General features: G+C 41.5%; 1 protein-coding gene across 3 annotated transcripts in view; it reads right to left on the reverse strand.

Annotated features, from left to right (window-relative positions):
- MIPEP (mitochondrial intermediate peptidase) overlaps nt 1-13,520 on the reverse strand; it is a 159,322-nt gene that overhangs the window by 7,973 nt on the left and 137,829 nt on the right. For 2 of the 3 annotated variants that reach the window (XM_063650613.1, XM_063650615.1), the window contains one exon: nt 4,644-4,777. The exons of the other annotated variant lie outside the window; for it this stretch is intronic. In XM_063650613.1, the coding sequence (XP_063506683.1) occupies nt 4,659-4,777 (119 nt within the window). In that variant the 3' untranslated portion in view covers nt 4,644-4,658. Of the gene's footprint in view, nt 1-4,643; nt 4,778-13,520 lie in introns of those variants that run through there. 3 annotated transcript variants of the gene reach the window in all.

Raw genomic sequence — 13,520 nt, forward strand, 5'->3', positions numbered from 1 at the left:
AAAAAGAAAAAACATGTTATTTATTAGGAAGATGTTATATATCAAGCTTGTCCAACTCATGACATGTGGGCTGCATGTGGCCCAGGATGACTCTGAATGTGGCCCAACACAAATTCATAAACTTTAAAATACTATGAAGTTTTTTCTTGGTGGTTTTTTTTTTTTTTTAGCTCATCAGCTATTGTTAATGTAGTTTATGTGTGGCCCAAGACAATTCTTCTTCCAATGTGGCCCAGGGAAGCCAAAAGATTAGAGAACCCTGTATATATTATATATAAAAATTACTGAGGTTTTTTTTTTTTTTTTTTTGGAGACGGTGTCACTCTGTCACTCAGGCTGGAGTGCAGTGGTGCAATCTCGGCTCACTGAAGCCTTGTATTTCTGGGCTCAAGTGATCTTCCCACCTCCGCCTTCCTCAGCTGGGACTACAGGAATGCACCACCACACCCAGCTAGTTTTTTTGTTTTTTGTTTTTTGTTTTTGTTTTTTTGTAGGAATGGGGTTTTGCCATGTTGCTCAGGCTGGTCTCGAACTCCTGAGCTCAAGTGACCCAGCTGCCTCAGCCTCTGAAAGTGCCCCATGGGATTACAGGCATGCGCCTCTGTGACTGGCTGAGATTTTCTTCTGAAAACTATGATCCAGTGGACCTAAAAGTGGACTGACATCACTGGTTTGTCAACTGGGAGCCTGTTAGAAATGTGAATTCTTAATCCCCCATCCGAGCCCTGCTGAATCAGAACCTGGGGATGGGCCCAGTGACCTGTGTTTTAATAAGCCTTCCCAGTGACTCTGCTGCATGCTCGCCTTTAAGCCCCATGGCTCAGACGGACCTGCGGAAACCTATTAAGCCTGAAAATGAGATGTTGTTTCTCCCAACTGACAACTATAACTTGAAAAATACTGAGCAAGAAAGATACAGACGCTTATAATTTTCTACTTAACTAAAATTTTTCAGGTGAAATAGAAGACAACTGTTTCACGTAAAACTATAATTTATTTGGGACACTGTTCAAAGTTATTGAGTACCAGCTAGCTGGAAAAGCACCTACAATGATCTAGTGGATTTGGCATGGATATGGCCTACAGATCTGTAGTGGAGGGAGAAAGGGACGTGGTGTCAGTGTGAGCTGTGTGGAAGCTGTGGTTCTGCACTTGCTCAAGAAGTCTCCCAGACGGGAGGTGCCCTTTGGAGATTAAGGCAGTCCTTTTATTTAAGAAGTTAAAAAGCAGGGTATGTTTTGATTACTAGGAACATTCTAGAGGACAATAATTTGTGTTTACCAATTATTAACTCTTTTATGAGAAAAGCTCAGAAACACACACCTAAGAAGCTTCTTTCATTCTGATTGTTCTGAGCCTGAGAAATAGAACCCAAACTCAGTCAGGCAGGAGCCCAGAGGGAGCCACTTCTCAAGGAAAACACGAGGAAGTTGGTAGAGGACTGGCCATCTGTTGATAGGTCATGATTTCTGCCAAAGTGGGCGATTTTAGCAGAAAGGTGGATGGAGTTGCTTAGGTCTGACTCCCCGTAGGCGTGGACCTCTCCCGCCGTTAGGGTTCTGAGATAAATGCCTCTGCCTGCAGGCCAAGCTCCCTGTGCACGGCAGCAAGCAGAAACATGACCACTCCTGACTCCACTTCGGACTGATCGTCTGCTCATGCATTTATCAAAGGAAATGTTTACTAAGCACTTGTGTGCTAAACACTGTGTATTGGAGACAGCAGGCACACAGATATGAGTGAGACATGATTTCTGTTCTGAGGAACTTCATGAGTGGGGGAGAAAGCCATGGAAATACATAACTGTTCATACAGCACCAAGGTGTCAATGGGGTAGGATATTGCGTTTTTCCACCTAGCATCCATTTCCCTTCTGGTTAGGAGAATAATTTTGCTTTAGAACAGTGGTTTAGAGGGTGATTTTGTCAGGGCATCTGGCAAGGTCTGATGACATTTTTGGTTGTCACACTGGAGGAGTGAACCACCCTACTACACACAGGACAGGCCCCATAAAAAGAACTTATCTGGTCCCAAAACGTCAACAGTGTGCAGGCAGACACCCTGCGGGGGGCCAACGAATGAGGAAGCTCTCCCTGCCCTTGCCTCACCCAGTGAGGGTGGCCAGATGTGTTCTCCCAGGATTGAGTCTTGAGCCGAATGGAGAAAGGTCTACGGCTGGCTGGAACTGAGCCATCCCAGTACCAGCCCCATGAAGAACACACCCGCTCCTCTGCCAAGCCCCACTGAGCTGCTCTTCTGGAGCCCTGTCCTAACTTCTTCCTTTGATTCTGTGGCCTCAAAAAAAAAAAAAATTGGTTTTCTGCTTCGATAAGCCAGAGTTGGTTCTATTTCTTTCAAGAAGAATCCCAGTTGATTAAAAAAAAAAATCAGTTCACCCGTTATTAAAAAGAATTTAATGATGTCTAGGGAACACTGATCTTTTTGTTTGATCAAAGACCAACTCTGTAGACCCAGGATTTGTACCTGAAGCAGTTGTTTTTTCATTTAAATGATTCTGTCTTTCCTCCGATTCATAAAGTCTGGATGATACACAAGCAAGCTTCAATGCCTGATTTCTACTCCCCACCTTCACTGGAAAAGCAGGGGTTGCTCCTGGACAAAGAGAAAACAGTGTCTCACTGCCACCAAGCCCTGTCAGGTGTGGCAGGAGGTGTGAGGAGGATAGCACAGAGGGACTGCCCTCCATAGCTTGGGTCTCCCTGAAACTGGATCTTCCCTTGTGGAGTCGGGGAAGAAAGTATCGTTGCTTGTAGGTTTCAAAGATGCAAGGGAAGTTCATGGACTGGGTGTCCAAGGCTGCCCAGGAGAGGGGAGGTCTGGGTGCTCTGTGTATGTGGCCAGGTGGATGGACTCGTAACACCAATCAGGAGTGGCCAGGGCCCTGGGCCAAGACACCCAGGACAAATACCTCATCCGTTCTTTAAAATCAAAGCTAAAAAATCAAAATCACAATGAGATACCATTTTACACCAGTCACAATGGTTATTAGTAAAAAGTCAAAAAAATAACAGATGCTGGTGAGGTTGTAGAGAAAAAGGAATGCTTATACACTGTTGGCAGGGGTATAAATTAGTTCAGCCATTGTGGAAAGCAGTGCGGCAATTCCTCAAAGAGCTAAAAATAGAACTACCATCTGACCCAGCAATCCCATTACTGGTTAATATACACAAAAGGAATATAAATCATCCTACCATGAAGACATATGCATGTCAATGTTCACTGATGCACTATTCCCAACAGCAAAGACATGGAATCAACCTAAATGCCCATCAATGACAGACTGGTTAAAGAAAATGTGGTACACATACACCAAGGAATACTATGTAGCTATAAAAAAGAACGAGATCACATCTTTTGCAGAAACATGGATGGAGTTGGAGGCCCTTATCCTTAGCAAACTAACGCAAGAACAGAAAACCAAATACCGCATATTCTTATTTGTAAGTGGGAGCTAAATAATGAGAACACATGGACACAGAGGGGAACAACACACACTGACACCTATGTGAGTGTGGAGCATGGGGGGAGGGAGAGCAAAAACAAAATAACTATTGGGTACTAGGCTTAGTACCTGGGTGATAACATAATTTGTACAAAAAGCCCCCATGACACAAGTTTACCTATATAACAAACCTGCACATGTACACCGAACCTAGAAAAAAAGTTTTTAAAAAAATAAATAAAAGTTAAAAGCTAGGCATATTCTTACATTTCAGCCACAGCACTGGACTTAGTAGAAATTAATTAATTAAGTTCCATTAGGCCTTCTATTTAAGGCCTAAAAGTATCAGTTAAGAAACAGTCTAGTGGACCAAAAAGAGCCTCAGGCTCCAAAAAAGAAAATGTCCTGAGGACCCCCTACAGGACAATAGCCCAGTGGGGCCTTGCTGGTCAGCAGAGCAGCCATTCAAATGCAGTTCCACCAACAGCCTCGGGGGCACTGTGCTGGTGTGAATTTGGGGCTGAATGGAACATTATCTGGTTCTGCATGGTATCTTATTGTTTGAAATTTCAGGCTATTTCTCTTCTGACTATACAAAAGTTTTCCTTTGAAGAGGTGCCAAGAAAGAATAGAGAGAAAAAAATACCTTTTTCATTTTCTAAATAAAACTTTGGGTGGCTCGAAAGTAGGCAATATATCGTGATGGTTAGAGCAAGGGTTTAGTAAGAGATTGCCCTGGGTTAAACAACTGGTTAAGGACCTCAGACTAATCACTTAACCCCTGCTGGAGGCAATCTAAGTAAAAGTAAAATGTTGGAGTTTAGTATAATGTTTGAAGTTCATAAAACTGGCACAATGTCATCTACTTTGCTAGATTGTTAATAAGGATTAAATAAGATACAGCATTTAACACACAGAAATGCTCAGTAACTCACTATAATAATCAGACCTGAAGATTTATGAAAACATGCTTCCTAGTTCAAGAGTTGAAGGAGGAGGTTGCTTACTATTTTTGCACAAGTTCAATTCCAAAACATTGATCTGTGATTAAATATCATAAAACTATCATAAAACTCACAAGCTACTTATCCAGCTCATAAATCACAGCTTTTTTCTACTTTTTGGCATCTGCTTATTAGGTAACTGTTTATCTACTAAAAGAAATAAAAGATGGAATTAAAATAAATCAATTTTTCTACCTGCTGACTTCTGTGATAAAAGGGTCTTCACTGGGGTGATGGGGAAGTTCTGAAAATGGGTACTGGTGATAGCTCCACAGCATTGTAAGTGTAGGACATTGTGAATGGCCTGGAACTATACATTTAAAAATGGTTAAAATGGCAAATGGTATGGCATGTATATTTTACCACAACTAAAAAAAGAGATCAGAAATCTCTTTTTAGAACCTGCGATTCACTCAGATATACAGCTGCCTGTGCTATGCCATCCTCCATTACTAGACATAACAATAACTTGGATGTACCAAAAAGCAGATTATCTAAACAGATTTGGGAGTGAGTGAAAAGGAGGTTTGAGTATTCTCAGCACCATTACCAATTCTAATAATTCATCATAATAGTTTAATGGCTATTTTTTCTGCTGAAATAATTATATGTGCCAAACTCAGCCTAGACTGATTAAGAATTGTAGCTACAAAGGCTACCCTGGCAATTTGAAAAATCTTAAGTGAATTTTATGAGATCAGAATCCTCATTCCAGATCTGTCTCTCCCAAGCCTAGGGCAACTGTATGGCTCACCATCTTGACTTTGAAGTTTTTCTCTGCTACAAGACTGTGGTTACCCACACCCTTTGCTAAAGGTGGATTCCCTCTATCTACAATCAGTTCTTGAGAAAATCAGACTATCAGCCAGGAAGTGAAATTCTTCTCTTCCTTTGAACTAAAAAGACTCTGCTGCTCCCTGTGCTGGATTGGTATCTGTCGGCATTCACAGATGAGGCTCTCTCTATCTCTCTAGAAGTATTAACTGAAGTGAAGCCTCTGAACCTGTGTTAGACAGAAGTTGAGCCAGCAAGTACAGCCCCACATATGTGCTCTGTTTACACATTAGTTTATTTTAATTTCATTGTCAGATTTAATAATTCCATTTACAATTACATTTCTGGGTTACAAAACATCTTGCCTTTTGAAGCTCAGTGTCTTCCTTAAACAAACACACCCACACACTAAACATGCACACACCCTCTTAAAATATTAGTGCATTTACAAAACGGAGGTCTTAGCCTTGAGAACGCAGGTGCTCCTTTCCATTTCTTTCTTCCAAAAAGCTTTCAGCGATTTCAGAGGCTACGTTGGGTAAATACATGAACAAGCCAAGGATTAGGGATTCTATTTACTCGGCTATTATTCTGGGCTCTGCCTCTATTATTGAAATTGTGTCATAATCCTAGAGCTACTAAATTGTAGCTCTGATTCCATAACATGCTCTCCTCATTTATTCCTGCTACGCTATGCAAGAAAAGCAGCTTTCTGCCAATAAGCATCCTGTAAAGTTCCAAACTTGCTTTGTATGCCGTGCATTCATGCCTTTACATTCAACAAATCTTATTTTCCTACAAAATCATTTTACTGTAGATAAGGCAATTACATATTAGTATATATATTAGCTACTAGTTGGCATACTGGTTGGCACATGCCACTTTTCAGATTTGTCCCCATGATATCCTACTCTGATAACCCAATAATATCTTCTTTGAGCATCACTGTATTCCCAACAAGGCAACTCAGTTGCCAAAAATTATGAAAGAGCAAGGGAAAAAAAATACAGTGGAATATGCATGCACATATTTCAAAGCAAAAACTTCCTGGTATAATGAGAAAGAAGTTGAAGAAATTACCAGCCCACACAGGTGAGTCAGAGTACCTGACTCTGAATCCTAGTTCTAACGTCTGCTACTAGGTGATCTCAGGCAAATAAGTTACTTATGCATCCCTTGGACTGTTTAGAGAATTAAATGAGATCATACAGCAACATGCATAGTACTTGGCACATCAAATACACTCAACAAATGCTTTTAGCTGTACTTAGTGTTATTGCTCTCACTATTGTAACAACAATGAACAATAAAATAACAAATGTATGCTTGGTTTGACTAAACATTTATGACTCCCTCCTATCCATTCAATGCTGGCAATATACAAGTAGCAGGAATTAGTTTTATTGAAAGTATTTGACATAAAGGATTACTTATCTTTAGAAAATCAATACACAGGCTATTGCAGCATTTAAATAAAATGTCTATCCTAATGTGGAATGCACATGCATCAAAAGGAAGACAAAAATAAATCTAGTGTTGAAATTCCACTATTTTGAGTGTGTGACTTAAGATTTTAAGAATTTTGTTAAAGCTCAGTTTTATTTAAACTGCTAGAAAGGGAAATATAAGTACAGGTTGGCCTTCCTCCTGACCCTAAAGCTTAAACAAAACATACATTTAGTACCGAATGGAAAGAGAGTAAAGAAACTATGTGTTACCTGACATACTCTAACTTATGTGATGGGTCACAAAAAGAACTTGATAATGCTATTCAGATATTTGAGATGTGCAAACTCTACAACTAACCAGGGACTATTCAATAAGAGAAACTTTAATGTAAAGATAAACTATTAAATATAAAAGAAAATCAGGTATAGGTATAATTTCTTAATCTAATTTCATTATTAATAATGTTACATCACAGTCATAAAGAAAAAGTTTCTTTTACATTTAGTTGAAAAAGACATAAAGAAACACCAGAAGATGTCTTGTAAATGCTCTTTCAGGAAGCAATCCAGTTAAACCAAGAGAAATCTTGTTTCTACATCCTCTAGCAACATTTCATAAAAGAGTTGGCTAGCAAATGTCAATTTCAATTCTTCAACTAAAATTGCTCTAAATCTCTATAATTATTACTATAATTTAACTTTTTACTGGTACACCTTCCAAATGTAAATTCATCAGTGTATTGCCAACTTGTGATTTCCTTAGCCCTTGAAGCTTGATGCCTGAGGGTGTCAAGCAGCAAAGTTAAGAATCTAGATCCAGGCCAGGTGCAGTGGCTCATGTCTGTTAATACTGGCACTTTGGGAGGCCAAGGCGGGCGGATCACTTGAGGTCAGGAGTTTGAGACCAGCCTGGCCAACATGGTGAAACCCCATCTCTGCGAAAAATAAAAAAATTAGCGAAGTGTGGTGGTGGGTGCCTGTAATCCCAGCTATAGTCGAGAGGCTGAGGCAGGAGAATCGCTTGAACATGGGCGGCAGTTTGCAGTGAGCCGAGATTGCGCCACTGAGCTCCACTCCAGCCTGGATGACAGAGCGAGACTATGTCTCAAAACAAAACAAAACAAAACAAAACCTAGAACCAGACCTTTGGGGATACAACATCTGCTTTTGTAACCTGTGTTTAGCCCACTCAGCACACTTTTTTTTTTTTTTTTTGAGACAGCGTTTCACTCTTGTCACCCAGGCTGGAGTGTAACAGCACAATCTTGGCTCACTGCAACATCTGCCTCCCAGGTTCAAGTGATTCTCCTGCCTCAGCCTCCCAAGTAGCTGGGGCTATAGGTACATGGACCACAGCCAGCAAATTTCTGTATTTTTAGTACAGATGGAGTTTCACCATGTTGGCCAGGCTGGTCTTGAACTCCGGACCTCAGGTGATCCACCCACCTCAGCCTCCCAAAGTGCTGGGATTATAGGCATGAGCCATCGCACCAGGCCAGAACACAGTTTTAACCATAAGTTAAGAACACCATCTATAGGCAGGGTGCAGTGGCTCACACCTGTAATCTCAGCACTTTGGGAGGCTGGGGCAGGTGAATCACTTGAGGTCAGGAGTTGGAGACCAGCCTGGCCAACATGGCAAAACCCCGTCTCTGCTAAAAATACAAAAATTAGCCAGGCATGGTGGCACATGCCTGTAATCCCAGCTACTCAGGAGGCTGAGGCATGAGAATCACTTGAACCAAGGAGGCAGAGGTTGTAGTGAGCTGAGAGCACCTCACTGCACTCCACCCTGGGTGACAGACAGACATTCCCTCTCAAAAAAAAAAAAAAAAAAAAAAAAATTAAAAAAAGGAACACCATCTATAACAAATGACCATCTTCAAAAACATCTTATGATGTTTCCATTAAGCACTCAAAGCACTGAGAGAATGTTACCTACATCCCTTTTAGAAGGTAGTATACATTGACATCATCTAAAAATGGAATCATGAGTATATTTTTTGGAATGAATCTACTACAAGATATTTACTTAAGGAAGAAAAACCTCTCAGACCTCAAAGTCAACCTCTGGACGTATCTCAAAATGGAAGAGGGACCCATCAAATTTATACAGAAAGTAGATGATAGCTTACTATTAGAGAAAACTGTCAAAACAAGCACTACCCATTGAAAGTAACAGTGACAAAACAGAAGCTGAAGAAGAAGACAGTAATCAAGAGTCTATGGCTAAGAGGTGTCGGGGAGTGCTGTGGGGCAGCAGGGGCTCTGGAGGCAAAAGAGTGTGACTGACTCCTGACTATGCCAGAGAATGGCTCTGAAACAAGACCTTTGCTTCCATACGTGGGAAGTGGAGATGACACGACCCACCAGAGCAGTGTTTGGTGGATTAAAGATGCTGCCCATGACCTACCTGGCACATTTGCACTCTGTCATTGTCCCTTCGCCTTTCCTGCATGGAGAATCTCCTTCCTGCATGCTGCTTAAACAGAGTACTATCTGAAATCATTTAGGCAGGAACTCTTGATGCCCAGGGCTTATGAAGAGGTACTTGACTCTGGCCAGTAAGGACCTATTTGGGAATGGATAGCGGACCCCCCCTTTCTTCTAGTGGTGTCCCCTACTTATTATGCCTGCTATCCAGCTGCTTAACAGTCGGTACTCGTCCAGTGGGCAGAACCAAGCACTGTACTAGAACAAAAAGTGTCTAAAACACCGCGACAGGAAGGAGGAAGCGCAGGATGGGAGTAAGAGAACAGGTGAGAGACTGGACAAGTGTGGAGACAGCACAACAACTATATATATTTTTTCTTTTACATGATTGAAGAACTTCATGAAAATATTTAGCCTGTGAAATATCCAAAAATATTCATGTGATAAAAAAAATTCCTGAACCAGGCAAATTAAAAGCCTGTTCCCACTGTAATCATCACAACTTTTTATTGTTGTTGTTGTTGTTGAGATGGGGTCTCACTCTGTTGCCCACACTGGAGTGCAGTGGTGTGATCTCAGCTCTCCACAACCTCTGCCTCCCGGGTTCAAGTGATTCTCCTGCCTCAGCCTCCTGACTAGCTGGGACTACAGGCGTGTGCCACCATGCCCAGCTAATTTTTGTATTTTTAGTAGAGGAGTTTCACTATGTTGGCCAGGCTGGTCTCGAACTCCTGACCTTGTGATCAGCCCGCCTCAGCTTCCCAAAGTGCTGATATTACAGGCATGAGCCACCGTGCCTGGCCTGTTTTGTTTTGTTTTGAGCTGGAGTCTCCTTCTGTTCCCCAGGCTGGAGTGAGTGCAGTGGTGTGATCTTGGCTCACTGTAACCTCCGACTCCCAGGTTCAAGCAATGGCCTCAGCCTCCCAAGTAGCTGTGACTACAGGAGCATGCCACCACACCCAGCTAAATCACAACTTTTCTACAGCACAGGAAACAATTGCTCTTTTAAGTCTATTTTGGTATTCGTGTATTCACTCATTTCACAAATATTTATTCAATGCTGATGGGCTGAGCCCTGTAACAGGGGCTGCAGATACAGCTGTGAACATGACAGTCAGTTGCCCTCCTATCACAGAGCTTAGACTTTATTGAGGGGCAGAGACCATAAACCAATAAATGAAATAATACATGTTGAAATTAGGAAGTAAATGTTAATATGTGCCATGAAGCAAAAACAAAGCAGGGTAAGGGGGTAGAGAATGTCTGACTACAGGGGAAACAAAGAGACTCTATTCATAAATGTTTAAACAACCCATCAAAATTCATCAGAATGATTTACTTCCAACAGCAAAGTTTTACTTGGCATGCTAGTAGTTTTAAATCATCTTATCTTTTAATATTTAATGTATCTGTGTGAAGGGGTTTCCTCCTAAGTCCCTCACAAATGTAAAACACACCCTGGGGTGGGCACTTATCCCAAGCCAAGGCTGGTGCTTTTGAGCACGTTCTGGCATTATGTATGCTCAGCCTCCACATACCTGGGGGGCACAGATGCTGCTGGCTCAGTCAGGCAGAACCTGTCAGGCATTAAGGCTTATCTTTCCCTTGAAATCCCTTGATTAAAAAAATAAAAAGCAAAGACACCTTCTAAAACATAAATTTAGAAATAACCATCCAGAGGTAGTGTGCATTTACTGTTCTCCTACAGTGCTGGGCACACCAGCCTTGCCACACAATGCCAATATTTAGAGATTAATCAGATTGCATAAATGCTAACTGCATGCTTTAAAACTGGAAGTATTAACTACTACTAATTTTCAGTGCTATAAGACAATGTAAAACGCCTTTTCTGTTTCAGTATCTGTGTATACCTTTTGACAACAGGGAAATTAATCAAGCTATTGTTGAACAATGACTATTTAGCTTTCTTATTTTAAATGTCAGCTGTACTTCTGCTGACAGACAGGACTTATTGCTCCTCGACTGTCGTGATGTTTGTATTGTGCAAATAACACCAACGGTAAAGCCTTGCACTAAGCACGTTTTGCCTACTAGGTTAGTAATCAGGTTATTTTAAAAAAAAAGGCATCAACGCTTATTACTTAAGCTGCTGTGTCAACAAGACATCAAACTTTCAAGTGGACTAAATATTTTGGGTCAATTTGAATAAACGTGTCATCCTGTCAATCAGAGCTGTCTAAAACTGAAGTGAGTTTCCTCGTGAAAAAGTGCGTTTCCCATCATCAGAACTGTATGGGCAAAGAGCTTCCTCCAGCCCATTCTGTACAGAGTCCTTCGCAGTCACTCAGAAACTTAATCTGAAGGCCTTGGGAGCTCCCCGAGCTGAATTCTCACAGTGGCCGAATTGCATAAGGGCTTCTTGATTTCTGTCCCCCGTGGCAGTCATAACCATGCAACCATCTCTGTAACAACTGAAGCATGGAGCTTGGGAGTCATCCTTGATATCACACTCACTCTCCTCCATGCCAACATAAATCTGATCTTGTCACTACCTGCCTTAAAAATACTGTAAATGGTTTCTCATAGTCCTCAGAATAAACACCAACTCTCTTTCACAGCATCCACAATGCCCTGCCCGACCTGACGCCCACTTACCTTCCAGCCTCATTTTGTGCCCAATACTCGTCTTTCAGTCTCACCTCTGTGCTCCTCCCTCCCCCAAGTGGCACTGAAAAGGCTGCTGGGAAGAAGGGAAACATGGTGGAGTCAAGGTGTGGACCAAACCATGAGCAGCAGCGTCATTGCTAAAAACCTTCCCAAGGAGGTTGTTTTTAATTACATTTTAAATTTTAGGATAGTTTTATATTTACTGAAAAACTGTGATGGAGTCAAGAGAGTTCCTCCACACTCCACGCTCAGCCAGTTTCCCCTATCATTAATATCTTTCATGGTGTGACATTTGTCACAACTCACACACCAGTATTGACAGAATATTGTTAGCTCCAGGCACACTTTAGTCAGATTGCCCTGGTACGATCAAAACTAGCTGTCTTTTTTCTGTTCCAGGACCCACCAGGGGACCACACTACATGTAGCTGCCATGTCTCCTTAGGCTCCTCTAGACTGTGTCAGCTTCTCAGACTTCGTTTTCAATGACCCTGACAGTTTTGAGGAGTACTGCTTAGGCAGTTTGCAGAATGTCCTGAATTTGGTGTGTCTGACGTTTTTCTCATTATGAAACTCGGGTTATGGGTTTCTGGGAGGAAAACTTCCCATCATATTATATCAAGGATGCATACTGTCCACATGACGCATCACTGATGCTGAACTTGATCATCTGACTGAGGTCGTATTTGTCATTTCCCCCGCTGTCTCTAGAGTGCTCTGGACGGAAGTCACTCTGCACTGCCCACATAATGAGTGGGGAGTTATGTTCCACTTTCCTAAGGAGGGGAGTATGTACATAAATTACTTGGAACTCTTCTCTATGGGAGATTATTCTATTCTATTCATTTATTCATTTAATCATTTACATCAGTATGGACTCATGGATATGTATTTAATACTTTGTATCACATCCCAAGACTGTGATTTATTTGGTTGTTGGAGTTGGCCCAGGTTGGGGTACTGGGAGCTCTTTCAGTGGGCTCTTGCTGCGATGACACATGCGCCCATCACTGTGTGTGTTTCTGGGCACTTCCTTCCTTTCTGGCACTGTAAGACGCTTCATGCTCATCTTCTGTCTTCCTTGTTTCAGCCCTGGAATCAGCCATTTCTCCAAGGAGCCTTGGTTCCTCTTACTGGAGAATGGCGTAAACCCAATTTCTGGGTGCTGATGTGCTCCGTGCTGCTGGAACTGAGAACGGTTTTTAAAGAAACTAGTAGATAGATATCTTTATTGTTTGTATTAATCTTCTTGGAGTGTGGAGGTGGTTCTTTGGAGTATAAACCATAATTCTCTGGTTTGTTTCTTGAACAAAAAAAATTTAATAAGCTAGAAGAGATGATATAGGATAATATGGCAAAAGCGAGTGTGTTTGGCAGACTATAAATAAAGCTCTACAGAAACGTAAGGTATTATATTTTAATCAGCTTAAGGTAAGGCCCTGTGGGCTTCTAGACTTGGTTTGGTGAGTCAGTCTGATGCGAAAAAACAAACAAAATCGAGTTTCAGTTTGTTGAGAATTGACTCATTTAGCTACTACTATTTCTTTCCATCTGATCTGATGTTTGGTCCATTTGAAAAACTCCATAAAGTTATTATTTAGTATCTCTACTTGCATACTGCTTTTGGCCAGAGAGATTCTGATTAGAAAGGAGCATAGAAATAAAGTTGTTTAATATTTACAAATAACCTCCTGGAATGCTAAAATCTTGGACTTTATCCTTTCCCTTCCCCCTCCCCTCAGATTCTTTGTGGAAGAGTTGAAGAAAGAC

The sequence above is a fragment of the Pongo pygmaeus genome, chromosome 14 (genome assembly GCF_028885625.2).
Source record: "Pongo pygmaeus isolate AG05252 chromosome 14, NHGRI_mPonPyg2-v2.0_pri, whole genome shotgun sequence".
Taxonomy (NCBI): domain Eukaryota; kingdom Metazoa; phylum Chordata; class Mammalia; order Primates; family Hominidae; genus Pongo; species Pongo pygmaeus.